The 24,144-nt window shown below is 46.0% G+C and overlaps 1 protein-coding gene across 1 annotated transcript; it reads left to right on the top strand.

Annotated features, from left to right (window-relative positions):
• Positions 1 to 2,428: 2,428 nt before the first annotated feature.
• On the top strand, positions 2,429 to 3,385 carry LOC146058604 (olfactory receptor 52K2-like). Its single transcript, XM_083170879.1, has one exon. The coding sequence runs from the start codon at positions 2,429 to 2,431 to the stop codon at positions 3,383 to 3,385; it is 957 nt and encodes a 318-aa protein (XP_083027005.1).
• Positions 3,386 to 24,144: the final 20,759 nt, after the last annotated feature.

Here is a 24,144-nt window from a genome sequence, read left to right on the forward strand (position 1 = left end):
TTCCCTGCAACCAGGGCCACCAGTTTAGTAAAGCAGAGGGATACATTACGGTGTGTGGCGTTATGTGTAATGGACATTACGGTGTGTGGCGTTATGTGTAATGGACATTACGGTGTGTGGCATATGTAATGGGCGTTAAGGTGTGTGGCATTATGTGTAATGGGCATTAAGGTGTGTGGCATTGTGTAATGGGCGTTAAGGTGTGTGGCATTATGTGTAATGGGCATTAAGGTGTGTGGCATTGTGTAATGGGCATTTAGGTGTGTGGCATTATGTGTAATGGGCATTTAGGTGTGTGAATGAGGGAGGAATGGAAAGGTAAATGATTGATAGAGGGAAGGATATAGTGAAAGGTATATGGTCTGCTTTCATCGTCAGTCTGTTTGTCAAGTGTTAGTGTGTCAGCATCTGTCAGTTGTCAGTTTCCTTCTGTCCGTGTGTTAGAATTTGTCTGCAGTATGTCAGCATTTGTGTGTCAACTTCCATGTGTAAGTTTGTTAATATCTACCTGCATCTGTGTGTAATGTGTCAGTAGCTGTCTGTATTACAGTGTCAGCATCTGTCTATGTATCAGTGTCACCCCCCAGTCTGCCTCACAGCCCCAGTCAGCTTAATGGCAAGCCCGCTTTTTAGTGACCACACCCCATTTTCGGGCCAGTGCTCAGTACTTGCCCCCTAGGCTAAAAGTTGCCAGTCAGCCCCTGTCTAAGACATTCTCTGGTATCTTAGATCTGCAGGAACACCCAGCGTTTTCATGGGAAGGCTTGGCGTTCCCATGGATGCAACCAAGACCCGCTGCCCCACGCCCCACCTGCTCTGCTGTGTGTGAGCGGCCAGTGAATAATAAGAGGCTTCACATGTGCAGAAAGGTTTATGCGCAGGCACAGTTGTGAAACATCGCTCACAGTTGCAAACTCGCATCGGTGAGTAGGAACCTGAATGACCTCCATAGTAACAATGGTTCTTTATCCGGGTGGATACACCAGAAAACATTGCAGCTGTCAGGACTACTCTCATAGCGAGTCCATCGCGCTCCACGTGTCGTCTTACACTATCGATGAACTTATCCAAGATTAGAGAAATGCTGCACAGAGACGAAGGTCACCTTGGGCATGTGCTCTTCAATAAATACCCGGCATGCTATCAGGGCCGGAGCAAGGGTGCTCGGCACCTTAGGCAAGAGCTCAGCTTACTGCTCCCACCAGCACCCACACTCCAATAACCACTTTCCAGAACCTCAGGTGAATTGAAGAAGAATCTGCTTGGTTTCTATGGACAACATTTAGGGTGAAATGTAGTAGGGTGCACTTTTTTTAGAGTCGTAATTTGCATGTCATTTAGTGCTATTTTTAAGTAACGAAAATGTGTGTTTTTTTTAGACATGGAAGTTTGCGGTATTTTAAAAAGAAACTGTGTGGGGTCCCCCCCTCCGAGCATAACCTGCCCTGGCCTCATTGAGCAAGTCCTGGTTCTTCAAATACAGGGGGGGAGGGGGGGGGGGGATTGAATCCTAGGTTTCCCCCGTATTTAAAAAATCAGTTCCGGGTTTTGGACCAGTCCTGGTGCCAAAAATATGTGGGACACTTTTTACGCAAGGCCCCCCACTGTCACATGAGCACCATGTCTGGTCAGCCCTGGATGGGGTACCATCCGGGCTGTCCCCGGCATCCCAGGGCAGCGGATGCTGTGCAGATGTGTGTAAAAAATAGATTAAATCACTTTGCTTTTTACAGGAGAACTACAAGACCCAGCATGGGGGAGGGGGGGCATTAATGTACCCGCTGGGTCTTGTAGTTTACCTGTAAAAAGAATGTGTAAATAATAAGACAAGACACCCAAAGCTGTACTTTAATCTCACCCCATTTATACTTTAAAAACATTTACACATACTCACCTGCTCCAGTGATGTCCTCACACTGGGCCTTATTCTAGTTCACTCTTTCTGACAAAATCCTCCTTAGATGAACAAAACCATGTGCACTGCAGGGGGGCAGATGTAAAATGTGCAGAGAGAATTAGATTTGGGTGAGTTATTTTGTTTCTGTGCAGGGTAAATACTGGCTGCTTTATTTTTACACTGCAATATAGATGTCACTTTGAAGTAAAACCCCACCCAAATCTAATTCTCTCTGCACAAGTAACACCTGCCCCCCCTGCAGTGCACATGGTTTTGTCCATCTAAGAAGGATTTTGACAGAAAGAGTGAACTAGAATAAGGGCCACTGTCTCTGCTCACTCTGCACTGTGAGGTGCGTGTTCATGTGCAAAAACCCAGCATATTTATGTCAGTTGAAAAGCAGTATGAGAGGGCATATTTGTAATGTGGCAAATAATGTAATTTCGGAGTATTATAAATGTCCGTTCCCTGTCTCACCCTGAACATAATAACTAACTTTCCTATTTGATTTAGGAAACGGCATCCTGAAGAATGCAGCTGCAGAATACAACCCCCTCTCCCCCGCCTGCTCTAATTCTCGGGTTTGGGCAGAACACAGATTTCAATGAGCTCTACGGTGTAATCACACTAATTGGCTTTCTGATGATTGTTCTATCTAACGGTACAGTAGTCACTTCAATACTGTGCACTAAGAGTCTACAGGAGCCCATGTATATGTTTATATCCACCTTATGCGCCAACGGACTGTACGGCAGCTGCGCCTTTTTACCCAGTATGTTCATAAACCTTATGTCCAAGAATCGGAACATTTCCTACACGTCCTGTATCATACAAGTATTTTGCATTTACACGTATGCAGTATGTGAAATCACTGTGCTAGCGATAATGGCGTATGACCGATACGTGTGTATATGTAACCCTCTGCGATATGTCAGTATAATGACCTTAACCGCAACATACAAGCTGATCTCAGCCGCCTGGATTTACTCCGTCACATTGATTACCATACACGTCATACTGACGGCCAGACTTCCTCTTTGTGACAACGTCATCCTGAAGGTCTACTGTGACAACTGGACCATTGTGAGACTCTCCTGCATCGATACATCAGCCAACAACATCTTTGGCGCCTTTGTTACAGTAGCATCAATCGGGCTGATGACGTTACTGATTGCTTTGTCTTATATTGAGATTCTGAAGGTGTGTGCCAAGTCCAAGGATGTCCGAGACAAGGCCATGCAGACCTGCGCCCCTCAGCTCATGTCCATCGTGATCTTTGTGACTGGTTGTGTTTTCGAGGTTTTGCTGTATCGCTCTGACCCAACCAGAGTTCCTTACGGGTTCCGAGTGTTCATGTCGGTGGAGGTCCTTGTGGTGCCACCACTGGTGAACCCTCTCCTCTATGGTTTCAAGATGAAGGCCATCAAAGATAGAATTGGGCAATTTTTTTACCTGTACAAATCTAAATTGGCCGCAATAAATGAATAATAAAAATCCATAGTAAGTCTTAAAATGGTCACATGTTGACACGATGAAGGTCGACATACATTAGGTCAAACACTAAAGGTTGACATGGTCGGAGGGTTGACACAAGCATACTGTCGACAGTCAAAAGGTCGACATGAGTTTGTCACTCTTTTGGGAGTCGACTTGTGCTGACAGGTGTTATTTCATATCAACCACAGGACCTGATTCCGAGTCGACTGCTAATTGGTGACTTTGCAATTCGTCCGATTATGAAACAATAGCGTGAGTGCATCAGGCACATGCGTGGCCAGAATCACTGACCGCTATGTAGGCACCAGTGGCATAAGTTTGTCCCAGTTGCCCAGAGGCAAGATGTATATTGGTGCCCCCCCCATGTTATTCTCATACCTCCCAACTGTCCCGCTAAACGCTACAGGGTCTATTTGCGACCGAAAACGGGAGCGCGGGTTAATTTGCATAAGCCGTGCCCTCATTTGCATATGCCACGCCCCTTCCGGATGCTCAAGCGGTGAAGCCGCGCAAGTGTCCCTATTCTCTCATTGAGAAAGTTGGGAGGTATGCTATATGAGAGAGAGAGAGGAGGTAACACATATATATTTCTGTAGTCAGCCACAGAAGCAATTAATGGATTTAAGCTTGCAGGGGATGAGAGGTGCTCCATTGAGAGCAGGAGCCCGGCGGCAGATGGCTCCATTGCCTCCCAGTTCTGCCCCTGGTAGGCGCAGTTTGATTGCAGTGGTCGCAGTTTGATTGACAGGAAGCCGCTGTTTCTGGGTGGAAACCGGACGTTTTCTGGATGTGTTTGAAAAACCACAGATGTGCCCCCGGCGGTTTTGAGGATGGTCTGTGATGTCAGCGATGACCACTTCCAGCCGGTCTCAGTCGCTGATTATCAGAAGCCCGAGACCTACTCCCATTTACACAGATGACAGAAACTGTTCGATAGTTCGGGAATTGTGACTGGATTTGCCAGTGGATAGCGATTAACGATGCATTTGCAATTCTCTCGCAATTTAGCGAGGGGCGTTTGGGGCGTATGAAACCCGTCCCTAGTCCGTGAGGCTCCCTACTATTACAGGAAGGATGGAGTCCATTTGTCTGATGACGGCATAGCGTAGTTATTTTGATTAGCATAGGTTTATATATTTTTGGGGTTGGCAGGCTGCAGTATTTACCTGGAGGGGTCAATTTAGAACCTGGCAGTGGTGGAAAGGTGCTGTCGAGCATGTTGAGGTACAGGTGGTCACTATGTGCGGTATTGCCCCCCTTTGCCAGGAAGGCTGGTGAGTCCTGCCTCCGTGTGGGGACATTGGGTACTTCCTAGAAGTGTCCTCACCATGCCATAAAAGGGTAAAAGATGGGGTATTCATCGCCCATTTTATAAGTAGGGGCATTCTAGTGGCCGCCATTATTGACACCCATTGCTCTCCAAGCGCTTTCCTAGCCATACTTTAGCAAATAGGGTCACTCCAGTAAATAAATATCCATGACCTTTCAACTTATGAAGTCGTTGTCCGTGTTGTTATTTTTAGTGATGAGATGTGTCCGTGTGGTTTATGTCTAGGGGTTATATAGAGTTAAGCTGGTGCTAAAGGGCAATCATAATAATTCAACAGGCGCCTTACCGTTCCCAGTCGCAGACCACGTAAATTGTAAAGTATAAAAAAAAATATCTTGATAATCTCATGTCAACCTTTCCATTTGTCGACCCTTGCCAAGCCATCATTGGTCCTTATTCTGGAGGCACCGCCCACCGTCCCGCCCCCCCCCCCCCTCGCACGCCGCGATCCCCCAAACGTCTGAGCGTGGATGATTTGCATTATCATCCATTCGCAGCCTTTGGTGCAGGGGAGAAATAATTCGATGGTCGGTGATTTCTCCAGCGCTTGCAGATCTGAGACACCTTTATGGTCCCTGTGCGGGAAGCAGGCTGGCAGCTGACAGCCGTCCACCTCTCGCACCCACCTCATTGGGCTATTTGCATGGGGGCCATTGTTTTCATGGGAATGCCAATGAAACACTGGGTGTTCCCATGGGCTGTACCCCCCGCCGCCACTCCGCACCCCCCCACCCACACTGCTACAGATGGAGCCGGGCTTGTCTTTGCAGGGGATGGCGATGGCGACGCCAGCCGCCATCCCCCGCCACAAGCCATCTGTATCTGCGAAAGGGGATGCACGCGCACGAGATGCGCGCGCGTCCCCTTCCGACGGCGCTTCCCCCGGGTCCCCGCCGGCTTGTCGGCGGTCACCCAGGGATCCCCACCACCTCCCCGCACCCCCCTATCCCTGTCTGTCTCCCTGAAGCGGAGACGGACAGGTTCCCGTCGCCCGGAAACTGAGACGCGCGTGAGACGCACGCGCGTCTCAGTCAGATGGAGCGCCGGGCTGCTGGCGGATCGCCAGCGGTGACAGTCTGGCGATTCGCCAGCAAGAAGGAGCGCGGCTCCATCTGTAGGTGCGAGTGGGACAGCACACATGTAGTTCGCCACGCCCAATCACATCCTGCCACTGCGGGTGCGCAGACAAAAACCGTTGATATTTGATGATGAACTATTGACTGTTGACACTGTCGTCCTTTCAACTGGATACCTGCTCAAGGTTATAGTGTAATAGGTAGTATCGAGAGTCAATAGGTCGACATGCACACAGTCAACATAATCAAAATGTTTCCATGTAAATGGTCGACACACACCGCACGGCAGACTGCGCTTTCTAAGTCCATCCTCCATCACGTTTCCATCCATGTACATGATAAGTACGGAGCTGTGCCGGTTATCGCCACCCGCACAGGCTGAGGAGGTGGAGTCAATTACATCTGGTTTTTCACCTGGCCGAAAAATCTGCACTTTCCTTTTTTTTAGGGCGAGTGGGGATTAGCCACCGTTCCACGTGTTTTCACCAATTGTGGCCATTTTTAAGGTATTTTCACTATAGTCTGGTATCGAATTCGTTTTTTTATTTGTTTTTTGCCTGTCCAATTGAAACAGCCCTACGGAGGTTCCCATATAAAGAAGCAGGCGGAGATGTCTTCATACCAGTAATACTAATAATAATTTGAAACTAAGTTTGTATAGTGAAGTTTACCCCACATAAGGGGCCTAATTCAGGTTAACACTGCCCTGCCACGTTCCCACCCGTGCACACAGGGGGATAATCACTCGCCATAGAATGATATCTAAACTAACTCGTCTCTGTGAAGGCCATGGGGAGAAAGAGGCCGCTGATGACATCAGGAGGCCGCTCATGACATCATCAGTGTCCCTCCCTCCCAACGCCCGGGGAAGCCTGCATTTTCTCGGCCTCTCCTAGAAAACGCTGTGTTACCATATTAAATCGGCCGCAGGGTGTCAATCACCCTGATAGCAGCCAGCGAAGGCCTTCGTACAGACAACTCGCGCATGTGCACAGCGTGCTGTGCGCATGCGCCACCATCCAATAATCACTCATGCAGCACAGCAAACGGGTCTCAATCTAGTACTAGATAGTGAGCTTTTCGGGGCGTGTAGTTGATGAGTAACCTCTGTAAGATCACACGTGTGCTGCGCTCATTCCTAACCCAACATTCTACAGATCCACAGGTGGCCTGGAAAACATGGACTGGCGGTAGCCACCCACTTTGGCCACTCCTCAGAGGCGTAACTCTGGGAGACAGCGGAGTCATTTACCGCTGGGCTCCTGCTCCCAAGGGGGCACCGCTCCTCCTCTGAGAGTTGGAATCAGTGCATTGAAAGCCGTTGATATTGTTTCTGTGGCTGATTCCCCCTCCTAACATCATTTTTGAGTTCAAGAGACAAACCCTGTTTTCAAACCCTTGACCTGTCTTACTGGAGACAGACACCTTACTGATTTAATCTATTGGGGTGGGTGCACCAGTATTTAACTTGCCTCCAGGCAACTGGGACAAACCTACGCCAATGCCACTCCTGGTTTAGTATATCTTATTCCATCTGTATTGTGATGTATAAGAATGTACAGAATGAATGAGTATGTTTATAAGTGTATTGTGCTTTAGCTGTGCTGCGACAGATTGCACTTTGGGGGTAATTCAACCTCACTTGGTAAACAGTGGTTGTTCTCTGCTTACCGAGCGGCTTAACGCCACCCATCGCCCTCGCCGCCAAAACTCCTTGGTAATATGCGGCCGTAGAGGAGAGAAATCATTCCATGGTCGCCTTCGGAAATAAAAGTCTGTCTAGACCGGCTGTTATTTCCTCCGCAAATCGACGAATACGGGGCTGGCACTGATATTCTGAGTGTTATTGAATTAGGCCCAGGGAGAGGAGGGGAAGCAGAGAACCACCGGGTGTGGGGTTAGGGAAAGCATTGGGACACCCAGGTGGTAACAGGAGAGAGATAGAGACACGAGAGAGGCACGAGGGAGACAGGACAGAGTTTTTACCATCCCAGTGGACGGAGAATATAATAGTGTGTCAGCGAGACACCGTGCACGAAGCATGGCGAGCGAGGGATGTGATACACTTATATGGTGACCATATCGACATTGGCACACAAAACTGCATGTCAACCATTTTCATGGTGACATTTCCATGGTGTAATTTTGCTTGTGTCGACCTTTTTGGTATGTCAACCTTTGAACTGTTGACCAATAGTGGCCAGCCTAATGACTGCCGATCTTTTTACCGTCGACAAGTAGAACCATCCCCAGGCAGAGCAGCAGAGGTGCATTTTGGGGCGATCACTGGAGTCTGATGACGTCTCCATGCAAGGAGGAGCGATGGGAGAATAAAATGGCAGCAGTATCAGATTGCTGGGGACCACAGACAGATACAGAGGTGGGGCAGAGGATGAGAGATGAAATGCTTTATTCTCAAACTGCATCAAAACCAGCTCAGGACACACCCCTGCCAAATCTAACTCTGCACATGTCACATCTGCCCCATCTGCATCACAGCATGGTGTTTTTTTTAATGAGACCCACACTGCTGCTCCAGAATGCAGAAATGACCTCCTCCCGGGTGGCTGTCAGAAAAGCCGGAAGGGGACCCCCGGACATGTAATATAGCGGCCTGATAAACATCATTCAGATCATTAATACATAACAGCAAACCGTGATTAACCCCTTCCTGACAGAGCCAGTTTTTGCGTTCCTGACAGAGCCCTTTTTTTCAAATCTGACATGTCTCACTTAAGTGGGGATAACTTTTTTTTGCTTTTACTTATCCCAGTGGTTTTGAGATTGTTTTTTCGTGACACATTGTACTTCAAATTAGTGGTAAATTTGGGTCGATACAGTCTGTGTTTTTTTGTGAAAAATACCAAAATATCGTGAAAAAATGGAAAATTTAGCGATTTGCAAAATGTTAAATTTTCTGCTTGTGAGACAAATAATCTTACCACTCAAAATAGTGAATAACTAACATAGACCATATGTCTACTTTATGTTGACATCATTATTTCAACTTCCTTTTAATTTTTTGGGACACTAGGAGGCTTACAATATGAATAGCAAATTCTCAAATTTTCAAGAAAATTTCAAACACTGATTTTTTTAGGGACCAGTTCAGTTCTGATGTGACTTTGAGGGACTTGTATGTGAGACACCCCCATAAATGATGCCATTTCAAAAACTGCACCCCTCACAGTATTCAAAACAGCATTTTGGAAGTTTGTTAACCCTTTAGGTGTTTCACAGGAATTAAAACAAAGTGTAGGTGAAATTTCAAAATTTCTTTTTTTTTGCAGATTTGCAATTTTAATACATTTTTATAAGGAACACAGTACATTTTACTAGAGAAATGTGACTAAAAATTGATTCCCCCAATTCTTTTGTTTTCATAAATATCCTATATGTGGCCCTAGTGTGCACGGTGACCAAACCACAGGCTTCATAATAGAAGGAGCACCTACTTGATTTTGGAGCCTCCTTTTTATGAGATTATTTTTTAGGCACCATGTAGGTTTCAAGGCACCATAAGATGCTAAAAGTTAGGAACCCCCCACAAGTGACCCCATTTTGCAAACTACACCCCTCAGGGAATTCATCTAGGGGTATAGTGTACATTTCAAACCCCCAGGGGTTTCACCAATTGTGGTACAACTGGGCAGTGAAAATGAAAAATTATTTTTTTTACACAAAAATGCAGTTCTGGCTCCAAATTTGTCATTTTCAGAAGGTATGAAGGAGACAAAGCACCCCAAAATCTGTGCCCCAATTTCTCCCGAGTACGGCAATGCCTCACATGTGACCAAAAAATACCAGTTGGGTGCATGGCAGGACTCAGAAGGGAAGGAGTGATTTTTGGATTTTGCAGCTCAGATTCTGGTGGAATTTTGGTGGGTGCTATGTCGCATTAGCAAGACCCCCCAAGCACCAATACAGTGGAACCCCCCCACAAGTCACCCCATTTTGCAAACTACACCCCTCAGGGAATTCATCTAGGGGTATAGTGTACATTTCAAACCCCCAGGGGTTTCACCAATTTTGATACAAGTGGGCAGTGGAAATGAAAAATTACATTTTTTTACACAAAAATGCAGTTCTGGCTCAAAATTTTTCATTTTCAGAAGGTATGAAGGAGAAAAAGCACCCCAAAATCTGTGCCCCAATTTCTCCCGAGTACGGCAATGCCTCACATGTGACCAAAAAATACCAGTTGGGTGCATGGCAGGACTCAGAAGGGAAGGAGTGATTTTTGGATTTTGCAGCACAGATTCTGGTGGAATGAATGGTGGGTGCTATGTTGCACCAATACAGTGGAACCCCCCCACAAGTCACCCCATTTTGCAAAGTACACCCCTCAGGGAATTCATCTAGGGGTATAGTGTACATTTCAAACCCCCAGGGGTTTCACCAATTTTGATACAAGTGGGCAGTGAAAATGAAAAATTACATTTTTTTACACAAAAATGCAGTTCTGGCTCAAAATTTTTCATTTTCAGAAGGTATGAAGGAGAAAAAGCACCCCAAAATATGTGCCCCAATTTCTCCCGAGTACGGAAATGCCTCACATGTGACCAAAAAATACCAGTTGGGTGCATGGCAGGACTCAGAACGGAAGGAGTGATTTTTGGATTTTGCGGCTCAGATTCTGGTGGAATTTTGGTGGGTGCTATGTCGCATTAGCAAGACCCCCCAAGCACCAATACAGTGGAACCCCCCCACAAGTCACCCCATTTTGAAAACTACACCCCTCAGGGAATTCATCTAGGGGTATAGTGTACATTTCAAACCCCCAGGGGTTTCACCAATTTTGATACAAGTGGGCAGTGAAAATGAAAAATTACATTTTTTACACAAAAATGCAGTTCTGGCTCGAAATTTTTCATTTCCAGAAGGTATGAAGGAGAAAAAGCACCCCAAAATCTGTGCCCCAATTTCTCCCGAGTACGGCAATGCCTCACATGTGACCAAAAAATACCAGTTGGGTGCATGGCAGGACTCAGAACGGAAGGAGTGATTTTTGGATTTTGCAGCTCAGATTCTGGTGGAATTTTGGTGGGTGCTATGTCGCATTAGCAAGACCCCCCAAGCACCAATACAGTGGAACCCCCCCACAAGTCACCCCATTTTGCAAACTACACCCCTCAGGGAATTCATCTAGGGGTATAGTGTACATTTCAAACCCCCAGGGGTTTCACCAATTTTGATACAAGTGGGCAGTGAAAATGAAAAATTACATTTTTTTACACAAAAATGCAGTTCTGGCTCGAAATTTTTCATTTTCAGAAGGTATGAAGGAGAAAAAGCACCCCAAAATCTGTGCCCCAATTTCTCCCGAGTACGGCAATGCCTCACATGTGACCAAAAAATACCAGTTGGGTGCATGGCAGGACTCAGAACGGAAGGAGTGATTTTTGGATTTTGCAGCACAGATTTTGGTGGAATGAATGGTGGGTGCTATGTTGCACCAATACAGTGGAACCCCCCCACAAGTCACCCCATTTTGCAAAGTACACCCCTCAGGGAATTCATCTAGGGGTATAGTGTACATTTCAAACCCCCAGGGGTTTCACCAATTTTGATACAAGTGGGCAGTGAAAATGAAAAATTACATTTTTTTACACAAAAATGCAGTTCTGGCTCAAAATTTTTCATTTTCAGAAGGTATGAAGGAGACAAAGCACCCCAAAATCTGTGCCCCAATTTCTCCCGAGTACGGCAATGCCTCACATGTGACCAAAAAATACCAGTTGGGTGCATGGCAGGACTCAGAAGGGAAGGAGTGATTTTTGGATTTTGCAGCTCAGATTCTGGTGGAATTTTGGTGGGTGCTATGTTGCATTAGCAAGACCCCCCAAGCACCAATACAGTGGAACCCCCCCACAAGTGACCCCATTTTGAAAACTACACCCCTCAGGGAATTCATCTAGGGGTATAGTGTACATTTCAAACCCCCAGGGGTTTCACCAATTTTGATACAAGTGGGCAGTGAACATGAAAAATTACATTTTTTACACAAAAATGCAGTTCTGGCTCAAAATTTTTCATTTTCACAAGGAATGAAGGAGACAAAGCACCCCAAAATCTGTGCCCCAATTTCTCCCGAGTACGGCAATGCCTCACATGTGACCAAAAAATACCAGTTGGGTGCATGGCAGGACTCAAAAGGGAAGGAGTGATTTTTGGATTTTGCAGCTCAGATTCTGGTGGAATTTTGGTGGGTGCTATGTCGCATTAGCAAGACCCCCCAAGCACCAATACAGTGGAACCCCCCCACAAGTGACCCCATTTTGCAAACTACACCCCTCAGGGAATTCATCTAGGGGTATAGTGTACATTTCAAACCCCCAGGGGTTTCACCAATTTTGATACAAGTGGGCAGTGAAAAAGAAAAATTACATTTTTTACACAAAAATGCAGTTCTGGCTCAAAATTTTTCATTTTCAGAAGGTATGAAGGAGAAAAAGCACCCCAAAATCTGTGCCCCAATTTCTCCCGAGTACGGCAATGCCTCACATGTGACCAAAAAATACCAGTTGGGTGCATGGCAGGACTCAGAAGGGAAGGAGTGATTTTTGGATTTTGCAGCACAGATTCTGGTGGAATGAATGGTGGGTGCTATGTTGCACCAATACAGTGGTACCCCCCCACAAGTCACCCCATTTTGCAAACTACACCCCTCAGGGAATTCATCTAGGGGTATAGTGTACATTTCAAACCCCCAGGGGTTTCACCAATTTTGATACAAGTGGGCAGTGAAAATGAAAAATTACATTTTTTTACACAAAAATGCAGTTCTGGCTCAAAATTTTTCATTTTCAGAAGGAATGAAGGAGACAAAGCACCCCAAAATCTGTGCCCCAATTTCTCCCGAGTACGGCAATGCCTCATGTGTGACCAAAAAGTGGCAGGACTCAGAAGGGAAGGAGTGATATTTGGATTTTGCAGCACAAATTCTGGTGGAATGATGGTGGGTGCTATGTCGCATTAGCAAGACCCCCCAAGCACCAATACAGTGGAACCCCCCCACAAGTGACCCCATTTTGCAAACTACACCCCTCAGGGAATTCATCTAGGGGTATAGTGTACATTTCAAACCCCCAGGGGTTTCACCAATTTTGATACAAGTGGGCAGTGAACATGAAAAATTACATTTTTTTACACAAAAATGCAGTTCTGGCTCAAAATTTTTCATTTTCACAAGGAATGAAGGAGACAAAGCACCCCAAAATCTGTGCCCCAATTTCTCCCGAGTACGGCAATGCCTCACATGTGACCAAAAAATACCAGTTGGGTGCATGGCAGGACTCAGAAGGGAAGGAGTGATTTTTGGATTTTGCGGCTCAGATTCTGGTGGAATGAATGGTGGGTGCTATGTGGCATTAGCAAGACCCCCGAAGCACGGTGAAATTATGAACCTAATATTCCATAGATGTGTGGTATATTTTAAAACACTCCTTTATACATAGGCCGGGTTTGTCGGGGCAAGTGTCACACTGGAAAATAGTTTGCTTTCTTATTCCCTTTTTATAGCAAACTTTGCACCTTTTTTGTGTCCTGCCCTTTTTTCCAGTGGAGGGGATTTCATCAGGAAAATGCTGCCCTGGTACAATACGGGGGCCAGTACTAGAAGTACTGGGGCCCTCTGCCTGCTGGTTCCCAAATATTAGGCCCTTTATGACTTCCTCTTGAAAGTGCATAAATATCCCCCTCTGGCCGGTAGAACGGAATAGCACGTAAGTGTTATACAGTGCCATCTGGATGATATACACGGCCACCTTCTTGTACCAGATTTTTGTTTTCCGCAGGGCACTGTACGGCTTCAGTACCTGATCTGAAAGATCCACTCCGCCCATGTACCTATTGTAATCCAGGATACAATTAGGTTTTGAGGTGTGGGTACTGGTACCTCGTACAGGGACGGAGGTGGTACTGTCTCCGTGAATTGTTGTCAGTATAAGGACATCCCTCTTGTCCTTATATTTGACCAACAACATATTTTCGTTGCATATTCCCCTGCTTTCACCCCTTCTCATTACTTGGGCAATGTGCGTTTTTGGGAGGCCTCTTTGGTTCTTGCGCACAGTACCGCAAGCTGCTGTACCTCTTGAACCAAGGGCCTTAAACAGGGGGATGCTGGTGTAAAAGTTATCCACATAGAGGTGATAACCTTTATCCAGGAAGGGGTGCACTAAATCCCAGACAATTTTCCCACTAACACCTACGAGGGAGGGGGGGCATTCTGGCGGTTCAATTCTTGAATCCTTCCCTTCATAAACCCTAAACCTGTGAGTGTACCCTGAGGTGCTTTCACACAGTTTATACATTTTTATGCCATACCTTGCCCTCTTACTGGGAAGGTACTGGCGGAATTTAACCCTTCCTTTAAAATGTATAAGGGACTCGTCGATACAAATAAATTTTTCAGGGATGTACACCTCTTCAAATTTGGCACTGAAATGATCAATGACCGGCCTGACTTTGAATAGCCGGTCAAAGGTGGGATCATCTCTGGGTGGGCACTGTGCATTATCGGTGTAATGTATAAATTTAAGAATTGTCTCAAATCGAGCCCGGGGCATGGCCATACGGTAAAATGGAGTACTGTACAGAACATCTGTACTCCAATATTGCCTAATTTCTGGCTTTTTTACTATGCCCATATGAAACACCAGACCCCAAAACGTCATCATCTCTACTGCATCTACAGGGGTCCACCTAGCAAATGATGACGTGGGGTTTTGAGCAATAAACTGCTGGGCATATAAATTAGTTTGGTCCACCATTAAATTTATAAAATCATCAGAGAAAAATAATTTGAAAAAGTCAATTTCTCTGAGACCTGTGGAATCAAATTGGATTCCTGGCATGGCCAAAAACTCAGGAACCTGGGGCTCAAAATTGTCTGGTGGTGGGGTCCATACGAGATCAATTGTTGGGGGGGGGGGTCTCAGCTGCTCTACCGGGGCGTCTTTGAGGGGGTCCCTCATCACCAGAGGAGGAAGAGGAGCTTAAGGCGAATCCTTCAAATTCCCCGCTTGCATCACTGGCTGTGTCAGAGTCAGAAGCAAGCATGGCATATGCCTCCTCCGCTGAATACATTCTCCTGGATGACTGGGAGGACATTTGGGAGGACATTTGGGAGGACATTTGGGATGCCATTTTTATTTTTGTGTTACTGGTAGTGAAATGTTTCAACACGTGTATAGTGTAGGGGGGGGTACAAACTTTATTTCAATCCGGGGGGTATGTAGTGTGTAGTGTGTATGTGGTGCAGAAAAAAAAAAAATACTTTATACCAATAAAAAAAAAAAAAATGAAGGGGTTAAAAATAAAAAATTTAAGGGGTTAAAAAAAAAAAAAGGTCCTGCGCCAAAAATTGAGCACAGATGTTGGTCAGTAACGTCTGTCACTGAACAGCGCTCAAAGGCAACAGGAATTTGATCAAAAAAAAAAAATATAGATCAACCCTGTGCCGAAAAAGATGATCAGTGATGTACGTCACTGATCAGCGCACAGCGGCCACAGGACACCCACAAAATCACAGTGTGTGTAAAAAAAAAATTAAAAAAAGACCCCACAGCACTCACAAAAAAAAAAAAAGGTGATCAGTGATGCGACACTGATTACCAGTGAGGTGCAGCAGGTGCACAACCTTTGGTGCAACTGACAGGTATATATAAAAAAAAAAAAACCTCTGTACCCCCAAAAAAGTTGCTGATCACCTCAGATATAGTGATCAGCACAAAAGGCGGGGGCAGCAGACACAAAATTTAGCACTCTCTATCACTCTCAGTCACTATCTCTCTCTATCTCTCTATCTCTCACTATCTATCACTCTATGACACTGCAGCAGCAGCACTGACAGGTATATCTATATATAAAAAAAAACCTGCGCCCCCAAAAAGTTGCTGATCAGTTAATTTATACTGATCAGCACAAAAGGAGGGGGCAGCAGTCAGTTATATCAAAAATATATAGCACAATCTGTCACTATCTCTCTCTATCTCTCTCTCTCTATCTCTCTCTATCTCTCTATAACTATCACACTGCAGCAGCACAAAATATAGCACTCTGTCACTAGGCCTCTCTATCTATCTCTCTCTCTCTATCTCTCTCTATCTATAACTATATCACACTGCAGCAGCACAAAATATAGCACTCTCTGACACTATCTCTCTCTCTCTTTTGGATTTTGCAGCACAGATTTTGGTGGAATGAATGGTGGGTGCTATGTTGCACCAATACAGTGGAACCCCCCCACAAGTCACCCCATTTTGCAAAGTACACCCCTCAGGGAATTCATCTAGGGGTATAGTGTACATTTCAAACCCCCAGGGGTTTCACCAATTTTGATACAAGTGGGCAGTGAAAATGAAAAATTACATTTTTTTACACAAAAATGCAGTTCTGGCTCAAAATTTTTCATTTTCAGAAGGTATGAAGGAGACAAAGCACCCCAAAATCTGTGCCCCAATTTCTCCCGAGTACGGCAATGCCTCACATGTGACCAAAAAATACCAGTTGGGTGCATGGCAGGACTCAGAAGGGAAGGAGTGATTTTTGGATTTTGCAGCTCAGATTCTGGTGGAATTTTGGTGGGTGCTATGTTGCATTAGCAAGACCCCCCAAGCACCAATACAGTGGAACCCCCCCACAAGTGACCCCATTTTGAAAACTACACCCCTCAGGGAATTCATCTAGGGGTATAGTGTACATTTCAAACCCCCAGGGGTTTCACCAATTTTGATACAAGTGGGCAGTGAACATGAAAAATTACATTTTTTACACAAAAATGCAGTTCTGGCTCAAAATTTTTCATTTTCACAAGGAATGAAGGAGACAAAGCACCCCAAAATCTGTGCCCCAATTTCTCCCGAGTACGGCAATGCCTCACATGTGACCAAAAAATACCAGTTGGGTGCATGGCAGGACTCAAAAGGGAAGGAGTGATTTTTGGATTTTGCAGCTCAGATTCTGGTGGAATTTTGGTGGGTGCTATGTCGCATTAGCAAGACCCCCCAAGCACCAATACAGTGGAACCCCCCCACAAGTGACCCCATTTTGCAAACTACACCCCTCAGGGAATTCATCTAGGGGTATAGTGTACATTTCAAACCCCCAGGGGTTTCACCAATTTTAATACAAGTGGGCAGTGAAAAAGAAAAATTACATTTTTTACACAAAAATGCAGTTCTGGCTCAAAATTTTTCATTTTCAGAAGGTATGAAGGAGAAAAAGCACCCCAAAATCTGTGCCCCAATTTCTCCCGAGTACGGCAATGCCTCACATGTGACCAAAAAATACCAGTTGGGTGCATGGCAGGACTCAGAAGGGAAGGAGTGATTTTTGGATTTTGCAGCACAGATTCTGGTGGAATGAATGGTGGGTGCTATGTTGCACCAATACAGTGGTACCCCCCCACAAGTCACCCCATTTTGCAAACTACACCCCTCAGGGAATTCATCTAGGGGTATAGTGTACATTTCAAACCCCCAGGGGTTTCACCAATTTTGATACAAGTGGGCAGTGAAAATGAAAAATTACATTTTTTTACACAAAAATGCAGTTCTGGCTCAAAATTTTTCATTTTCAGAAGGAATGAAGGAGACAAAGCACCCCAAAATCTGTGCCCCAATTTCTCCCGAGTACGGCAATGCCTCATGTGTGACCAAAAAGTGGCAGGACTCAGAAGGGAAGGAGTGATATTTGGATTTTGCAGCACAAATTCTGGTGGAATGATGGTGGGTGCTATGTCGCATTAGCAAGACCCCCCAAGCACCAATACAGTGGAACCCCCCCACAAGTGACCCCATTTTGCAAACTACACCCCTCAGGGAATTCATCTAGGGGTATAGTGTACATTTCAAACCCCCAGGGGTTTCACCAATTTTGATACAAGTGGGCAGTGAACATGAAAAATTACATTTTTTTACACAAAAATGCAGTTCTGGCTCAAAATTTTTCATTTTCACAAGGAATGAAGGAGACAAAGCACCCCAAAATCTGTGCCCCAATTTCTCCCGAGTACGGCAATGCCTCACATGTGACCAAAAAATACCAGTTGGGTGCATGGCAGGACTCAGAAGGGAAGGAGTGATTTTTGGATTTTGCGGCTCAGATTCTGGTGGAATGAATGGTGGGTGCTATGTGGCATTAGCAAGACCCCCGAAGCACGGTGAAATTATGAACCTAATATTCCATAGATGTGTGGTATATTTTAAAACACTCCTTTATACATAGGCCGGGTTTGTCGGGGCAAGTGTCACACTGGAAAATAGTTTGCTTTCTTATTCCCTTTTTATAGCAAACTTTGCACCTTTTTTGTGTCCTGCCCTTTTTTCCAGTGGAGGGGATTTCATCAGGAAAATGCTGCCCTGGTACAATACGGGGGCCAGTACTAGAAGTACTGGGGCCCTCTGCCTGCTGGTTCCCAAATATTAGGCCCTTTATGACTTCCTCTTGAAAGTGCATAAATGTCCCCCTCTGGCCGGTAGAACGGAATAGCACGTAAGCGTTATACAGTGCCATCTGGATGATATACACGGCCACCTTCTTGTACCAGATTTTTGTTTTCCGCAGGGCACTGTACGGCTTCAGTACCTGATCTGAAAGATCCACTCCGCCCATGTACCTATTGTAATCCAGGATACAATTAGGTTTTGAGGTGTGGGTACTGGTACCTCGTACAGGGACGGAGGTGGTACTGTCTCCGTGAATTGTTGTCAGTATAAGGACATCCCTCTTGTCCTTATATTTGACCAACAACATATTTTCGTTGCATATTCCCCTGCTTTCACCCCTTCTCATTACTTGGGCAATGTGCGTTTTTGGGAGGCCTCTTTGGTTCTTGCGCACAGTACCGCAAGCTGCTGTACCTCTTGAACCAAGGGCCTTAAACAGGGGGATGCTGGTGTAAAAGTTATCCACATAGAGGTGATAACCTTTATCCAGGAAGGGGTGCACTAAATCCCAGACAATTTTCCCACTAACACCTACGAGGGAGGGGGGGCATTCTGGCGGTTCAATTCTTGAATCCTTCCCTTCATAAACCCTAAACCTGTGAGTGTACCCTGAGGTGCTTTCACACAGTTTATACATTTTTATGCCATACCTTGCCCTCTTACTGGGAAGGTACTGGCGGAATTTAACCCTTCCTTTAAAATGTATAAGGGACTCGTCGATACAAATAAATTTTTCAGGGATGTACACCTCTTCAAATTTGGCACTGAAATGATCAATGACCGGCCTGACTTTGAATAGCCGGTCAAAGGTGGGATCATCTCTGGGTGGGCACTGTGCATTATCGGTGTAATGTATAAATTTAAGAATTGTCTCAAATCGAGCCCGGGGCATGGCCATACGGTAAAATGGAGTACTGTACAGAACATCTGTACTCCAATATTGCCTAATTTCTGGCTTTTTTACTATGCCCATATGAAACACCAGACCCCAAAACGTCATCATCTCTACTGCATCTACAGGGGTCCACCTAGCAAATGATGACGTGGGGTTTTGAGCAATAAACTGCTGGGCATATAAATTAGTTTGGTCCACCATTAAATTTATAAAATCATCAGAGAAAAATAATTTGAAAAAGTCAATTTCTCTGAGACCTGTGGAATCAAATTGGATTCCTGGCATGGCCAAAAACTCAGGAACCTGGGGCTCAAAATTGTCTGGTGGTGGGGTCCATACGAGATCAATTGTTGGGGGGGGGGGTCTCAGCTGCTCTACGGGGGCGTCTTTGAGGGGGTCCCTCATCACCAGAGGAGGAAGAGGAGCTTAAGGCGAATCCTTCAAATTCCCCGCTTGCATCACTGGCTGTGTCAGAGTCAGAAGCAAGCATGGCATATGCCTCCTCCGCTGAATACATTCTCCTGGATGACTGGGAGGACATTTGGGAGGACATTTGGGAGGACATTTGGGATGCCATTTTTATTTTTGTGTTACTGGTAGTGAAATGTTTCAACACGTGTATAGTGTAGGGGGGGGTACAAACTTTATTTCAATCCGGGGGGTATGTAGTGTGTAGTGTGTATGTGGTGCAGAAAAAAAAAAAATACTTTATACCAATAAAAAAAAAAAAAATGAAGGGGTTAAAAATAAAAAATTTAAGGGGTTAAAAAAAAAAAAAGGTCCTGCGCCAAAAATTGAGCACAGATGTTGGTCAGTAACGTCTGTCACTGAACAGCGCTCAAAGGCAACAGGAATTTGATCAAAAAAAAAAAATATAGATCAACCCTGTGCCGAAAAAGATGATCAGTGATGTACGTCACTGATCAGCGCACAGCGGCCACAGGACACCCACAAAATCACAGTGTGTGTAAAAAAAAAATTAAAAAAAGACCCCACAGCACTCACAAAAAAAAAAAAAGGTGATCAGTGATGCGACACTGATTACCAGTGAGGTGCAGCAGGTGCACAACCTTTGGTGCAACTGACAGGTATATATAAAAAAAAAAAAACCTCTGTACCCCCAAAAAAGTTGCTGATCACCTCAGATATAGTGATCAGCACAAAAGGCGGGGGCAGCAGACACAAAATTTAGCACTCTCTATCACTCTCAGTCACTATCTCTCTCTATCTCTCTATCTCTCACTATCTATCACTCTATGACACTGCAGCAGCAGCACTGACAGGTATATCTATATATAAAAAAAAACCTGCGCCCCCAAAAAGTTGCTGATCAGTTAATTTATACTGATCAGCACAAAAGGAGGGGGCAGCAGTCAGTTATATCAAAAATATATAGCACAATCTGTCACTATCTCTCTCTATCTCTCTCTATCTATAACTATATCACACTGCAGCAGCACAAAATATAGCACTCTCTGACACTATCTCTCTCTCTATCTCTCTCTCTCTATCTCTCTCTATCTCTCTATAACTATCACACTGCAGCAGCACAAAATATAGCACTCTGTCACTAGGCCTCTCTATCTATCTCTCTCTCTCTATCTCTCTCTCTCTATCTATAACTATATCACACTGCAGCAGCACAAAATATAGCACTCTCTGACACTATCTCTCTCTCTATCTCTCTCTATCTCTCTCTATCTCTCTCTATCTCTCTCTATCTCTCTCTATCTCTCTCTATCTCTCTATCTATCTCTCTCTCTATCTAGCTAGTACACTGCAGCAGCACAATTTCACAGGAAGGCACAAGTAGCAACAGGATCCAGGAAGCAGTGATGAAGCAGCGATCAGGTAAGTATGGAGCAAGTATGGAGCAAGGTTCTGGTCAGTATGGCGGCAGGGGGGTACGGTGACCGCACTGCACGCTATTCCAGACCGGAATGGCGTCTGCAGTGCAGTCACCGTTAGTTTAAATCCCCCTCCTTGGCTGTGATTGGTCCGTCGGTCCGACGAACCAATCACGGCCTTTGGGGGCGGGCGGGGTGAGGTGGGGTGACACCAGTGTCACCCTTACACCCCGCGGTGATTGGTGCTGTACTTTACAGCACCAATCACCTCTGATCCCGTGTCACCGGCGAACGTTATTCGCCGGTGACACAGGAAAACGCTGTAATTGGCTGTTCACACTGAACAGCCAATCACAGCGATCGCCGACGGGGGGGCGGCATCGCAGCCCCCCCTGGGCATGCACGGACATGTCTGCTGTCAGGGACAGCAGACATGTTGAAACTGTCACCGCGTCTATAGACGCGGTGACAGTTTAAATCCATGACGTACATTTACGCCATGTGTCGGGAAGTGCTTCCCGACCATGACGTAAATGTACGTCAAATGTCGGGAAGGGGTTAATGATTTCATACAACTAGCTGTATACAAAAGACATAGGGGGTTATTCTGATTCACTCACAAAGGCACTCTCTAATGGACAAAACCATGGGCACTGCAGGTGGGGCAGATGTAACATGAGCAGAGAGAATTTGATTTGGGTGGGGGGTGTACTTCAAACTGATATCTATATTGCAGTGTTAAAATAATGCAGCCAGTATTTACCCTGCACAGAAACAATAACTCACCAAATCTAACTCTCTCTGCACATGTTACATCTGCCCCACCTGCAGTGCACATGGTTTTGCCCATTAGAGTGTAATTATGCCTTTCCGAGTGAATCAGAATACCCCCCATAAGCAATTAATCATGACAGGTATTGAATCTACCACATATTAGAAACAAATAACAGAATATCCAAACACCAAAATGATAGCCACTGAGTCAGTTGGGCTACTGGCTCGTCACTCCAACCCGATGACCAGGGTAATTTGATGGCAGAGCGATGGACTGCTGCCCTTCGATCACTCCGTTTTGCCTACATAATGGCGCCCAAATGGGGAACTGATTAAATAGACCACAAATTTAGTGGTAAAAGTTACCAGTTGGCGTATCTTAAAAGACTTGCCCAAAAAAGGTGATTGAAACTGACACCAAGGGGGAAATTTACTAAGAATACGAATATAAAGGGGGAAATTTACTATTTGACAAGCGTGCTGCTGCGGCACCACCGCAGCAGCGTCCCGGCGCCCTTAGAAGGGCGGTTCGGGCCCTTCCGCCCGGCAAACTCCGGGCAGAGGAAGTGACGTCCGCACCGGCTGCGGCGCGTCACTTCCGCCCAGCCGGGGGACAGTGTAGAAAGTCTGGCCGCGTCGCCCGGGGGTTTCCAGGCAACCAGGGGACGCCGGGCAGCGCGCGCCCGGACAGCTGTAAATAATAAATTTATCAGCTGCCGTGCACCGGTCCCGTGCCGTACCTTGGTCAGCTATATTGTCATCTGGTCCTGCCAAGTTACTCCAGACGTGCACTTCTCCATCTGTTGCCGCTGGAGTTTCCTATCCGGTCATGTAAGTGCTCTAGTTCAGCCCGGTTCTTATCCGTTACTTTGTGGGCGAGCTGCCCCTTATTCCTTAGTTGTTCTGTCCCTGCATTGCCTGGCTCTCCGAGGTTCGGAGAGGCTCACGCTAGGGGATTTACGCCCGTTTTGGGGTACCATTACTGTACCATTTTGTGTTGGCGTGTTTGTGTTTGGTGGCACCCCGTTGCTGCTAGTACTGGTGCCTGTGGCTCGGTCACATTCCCCGTCCTTGGACAGGTGCCGTTAGGTAGGGTATTCTGTTCAGTTAGGCCCTGGTAGTTAGATCCTCCTTTTGGTCCAGTCCCTGACAGTTGCCGTGGGTTTGACCCAACATAAAACCTGGTTGCATCGGGGTCGGAGCGGGCTTAACTCGCTCCTTCGGACGCGGCAACTAAAGGAGAAGCCTAGCACCTTGCAGCCTGCGGTCACTTGTCCAGGACGGCCAACAGAGTCAGCGTAGGGCTTCGCCGTGGCCGTTCTAAACAGCGGTCCCAGCTGAGGGCTCAGCCCACCACCATCGCTGTATACACCCACGCACGTTACATTATCACCGGCCCAAACAGATTATATAAATCTCATTTATATAAAACAGACAAAATCTGTTTTGTCCGTGGGTGTTAGTGGTTGTGCGGAGCCCTCATTATGAATCCTACCTCCCCTCCGTTAGACGCCCAGGTTGCGGGTCTAACGCAAATGGTACAGGAATTGTCGCTCCGGGTAACTAATCAGGAGAGAGTGTCTCGTTCTTCCCCGGTAGTAACACCTGAACCGAAAATGAATATGCCTGACCAGTTTTCCGGTAATAGAAAGGAGTTTTTTAACTTTGGAGAGAGTTGTAAGTTTTACTTTCGGCTCCGACCAAAGTCTACTGGGTCGGAGGCTCAAAGGGTGAGTTTGGTAATCCCCTGGTTACAGGGGGACCCACAGACGTGGGCTTTTGGCTTGCCCTCTGATAGTCCTGTGTTGGCCTCAGTGGATAATTTCTTTAAGTCCCTGGATTTACTTTATGATGACCCTTATAGAGAGGCATCTGCAGAGTCTCATTTACGGGCATTAAAACAGGGAAAAGATCCTGTGGAGGTGTATTGCACGGAGTTCCGCCGCTGGGCGAATGACTGTGGGTGGAACGATCCAGCTCTGTGTAGCCAGTTCCGGTGTGGATTATTGGATACCATTAAAGATAGTTTGATCCAATACCCGGTGCCTGAGTTGTCTATCAAAATAGACCGCCGACTCCGCGAACGCAGAGCCGGTCCTAAGAATCTTCAAGCGGATGCTCTGTCACGGTGCTTTGTTCCGCAACATTCCACTCAAGAGTCGGTTAACACGCTACTGAGGAAGGACCTAGTGTCCGAAATGCATTTGGCGTTTGTTGCCTAATTTATTTAAGTACTTACGGACTTTTGTGCTGACATTCGAGATTCCAGCTCACCCCAGCTTTTGGACCTGGTGGTATCCTGCTTCTTGGACTGTCTTCCTGGCACCCCAGTCTTGCCTTGAGCGATTTTATATTGATCCTTTTATTACCCCTACC

This window comes from Crinia signifera, chromosome 2 (assembly GCF_055691185.1).
Source record: "Crinia signifera chromosome 2, ASM5569118v1, whole genome shotgun sequence".
Lineage (NCBI taxonomy): Eukaryota > Metazoa > Chordata > Amphibia > Anura > Myobatrachidae > Crinia > Crinia signifera.

Excerpts from the sequence above, each read along its gene's own strand:
- LOC146058604 (XM_083170879.1), top strand. The coding sequence starts at position 2,429 with ATGCAGCTGCAGAATACAACCCCCTCTCCCCCGCCTGCTCTAATTCTC.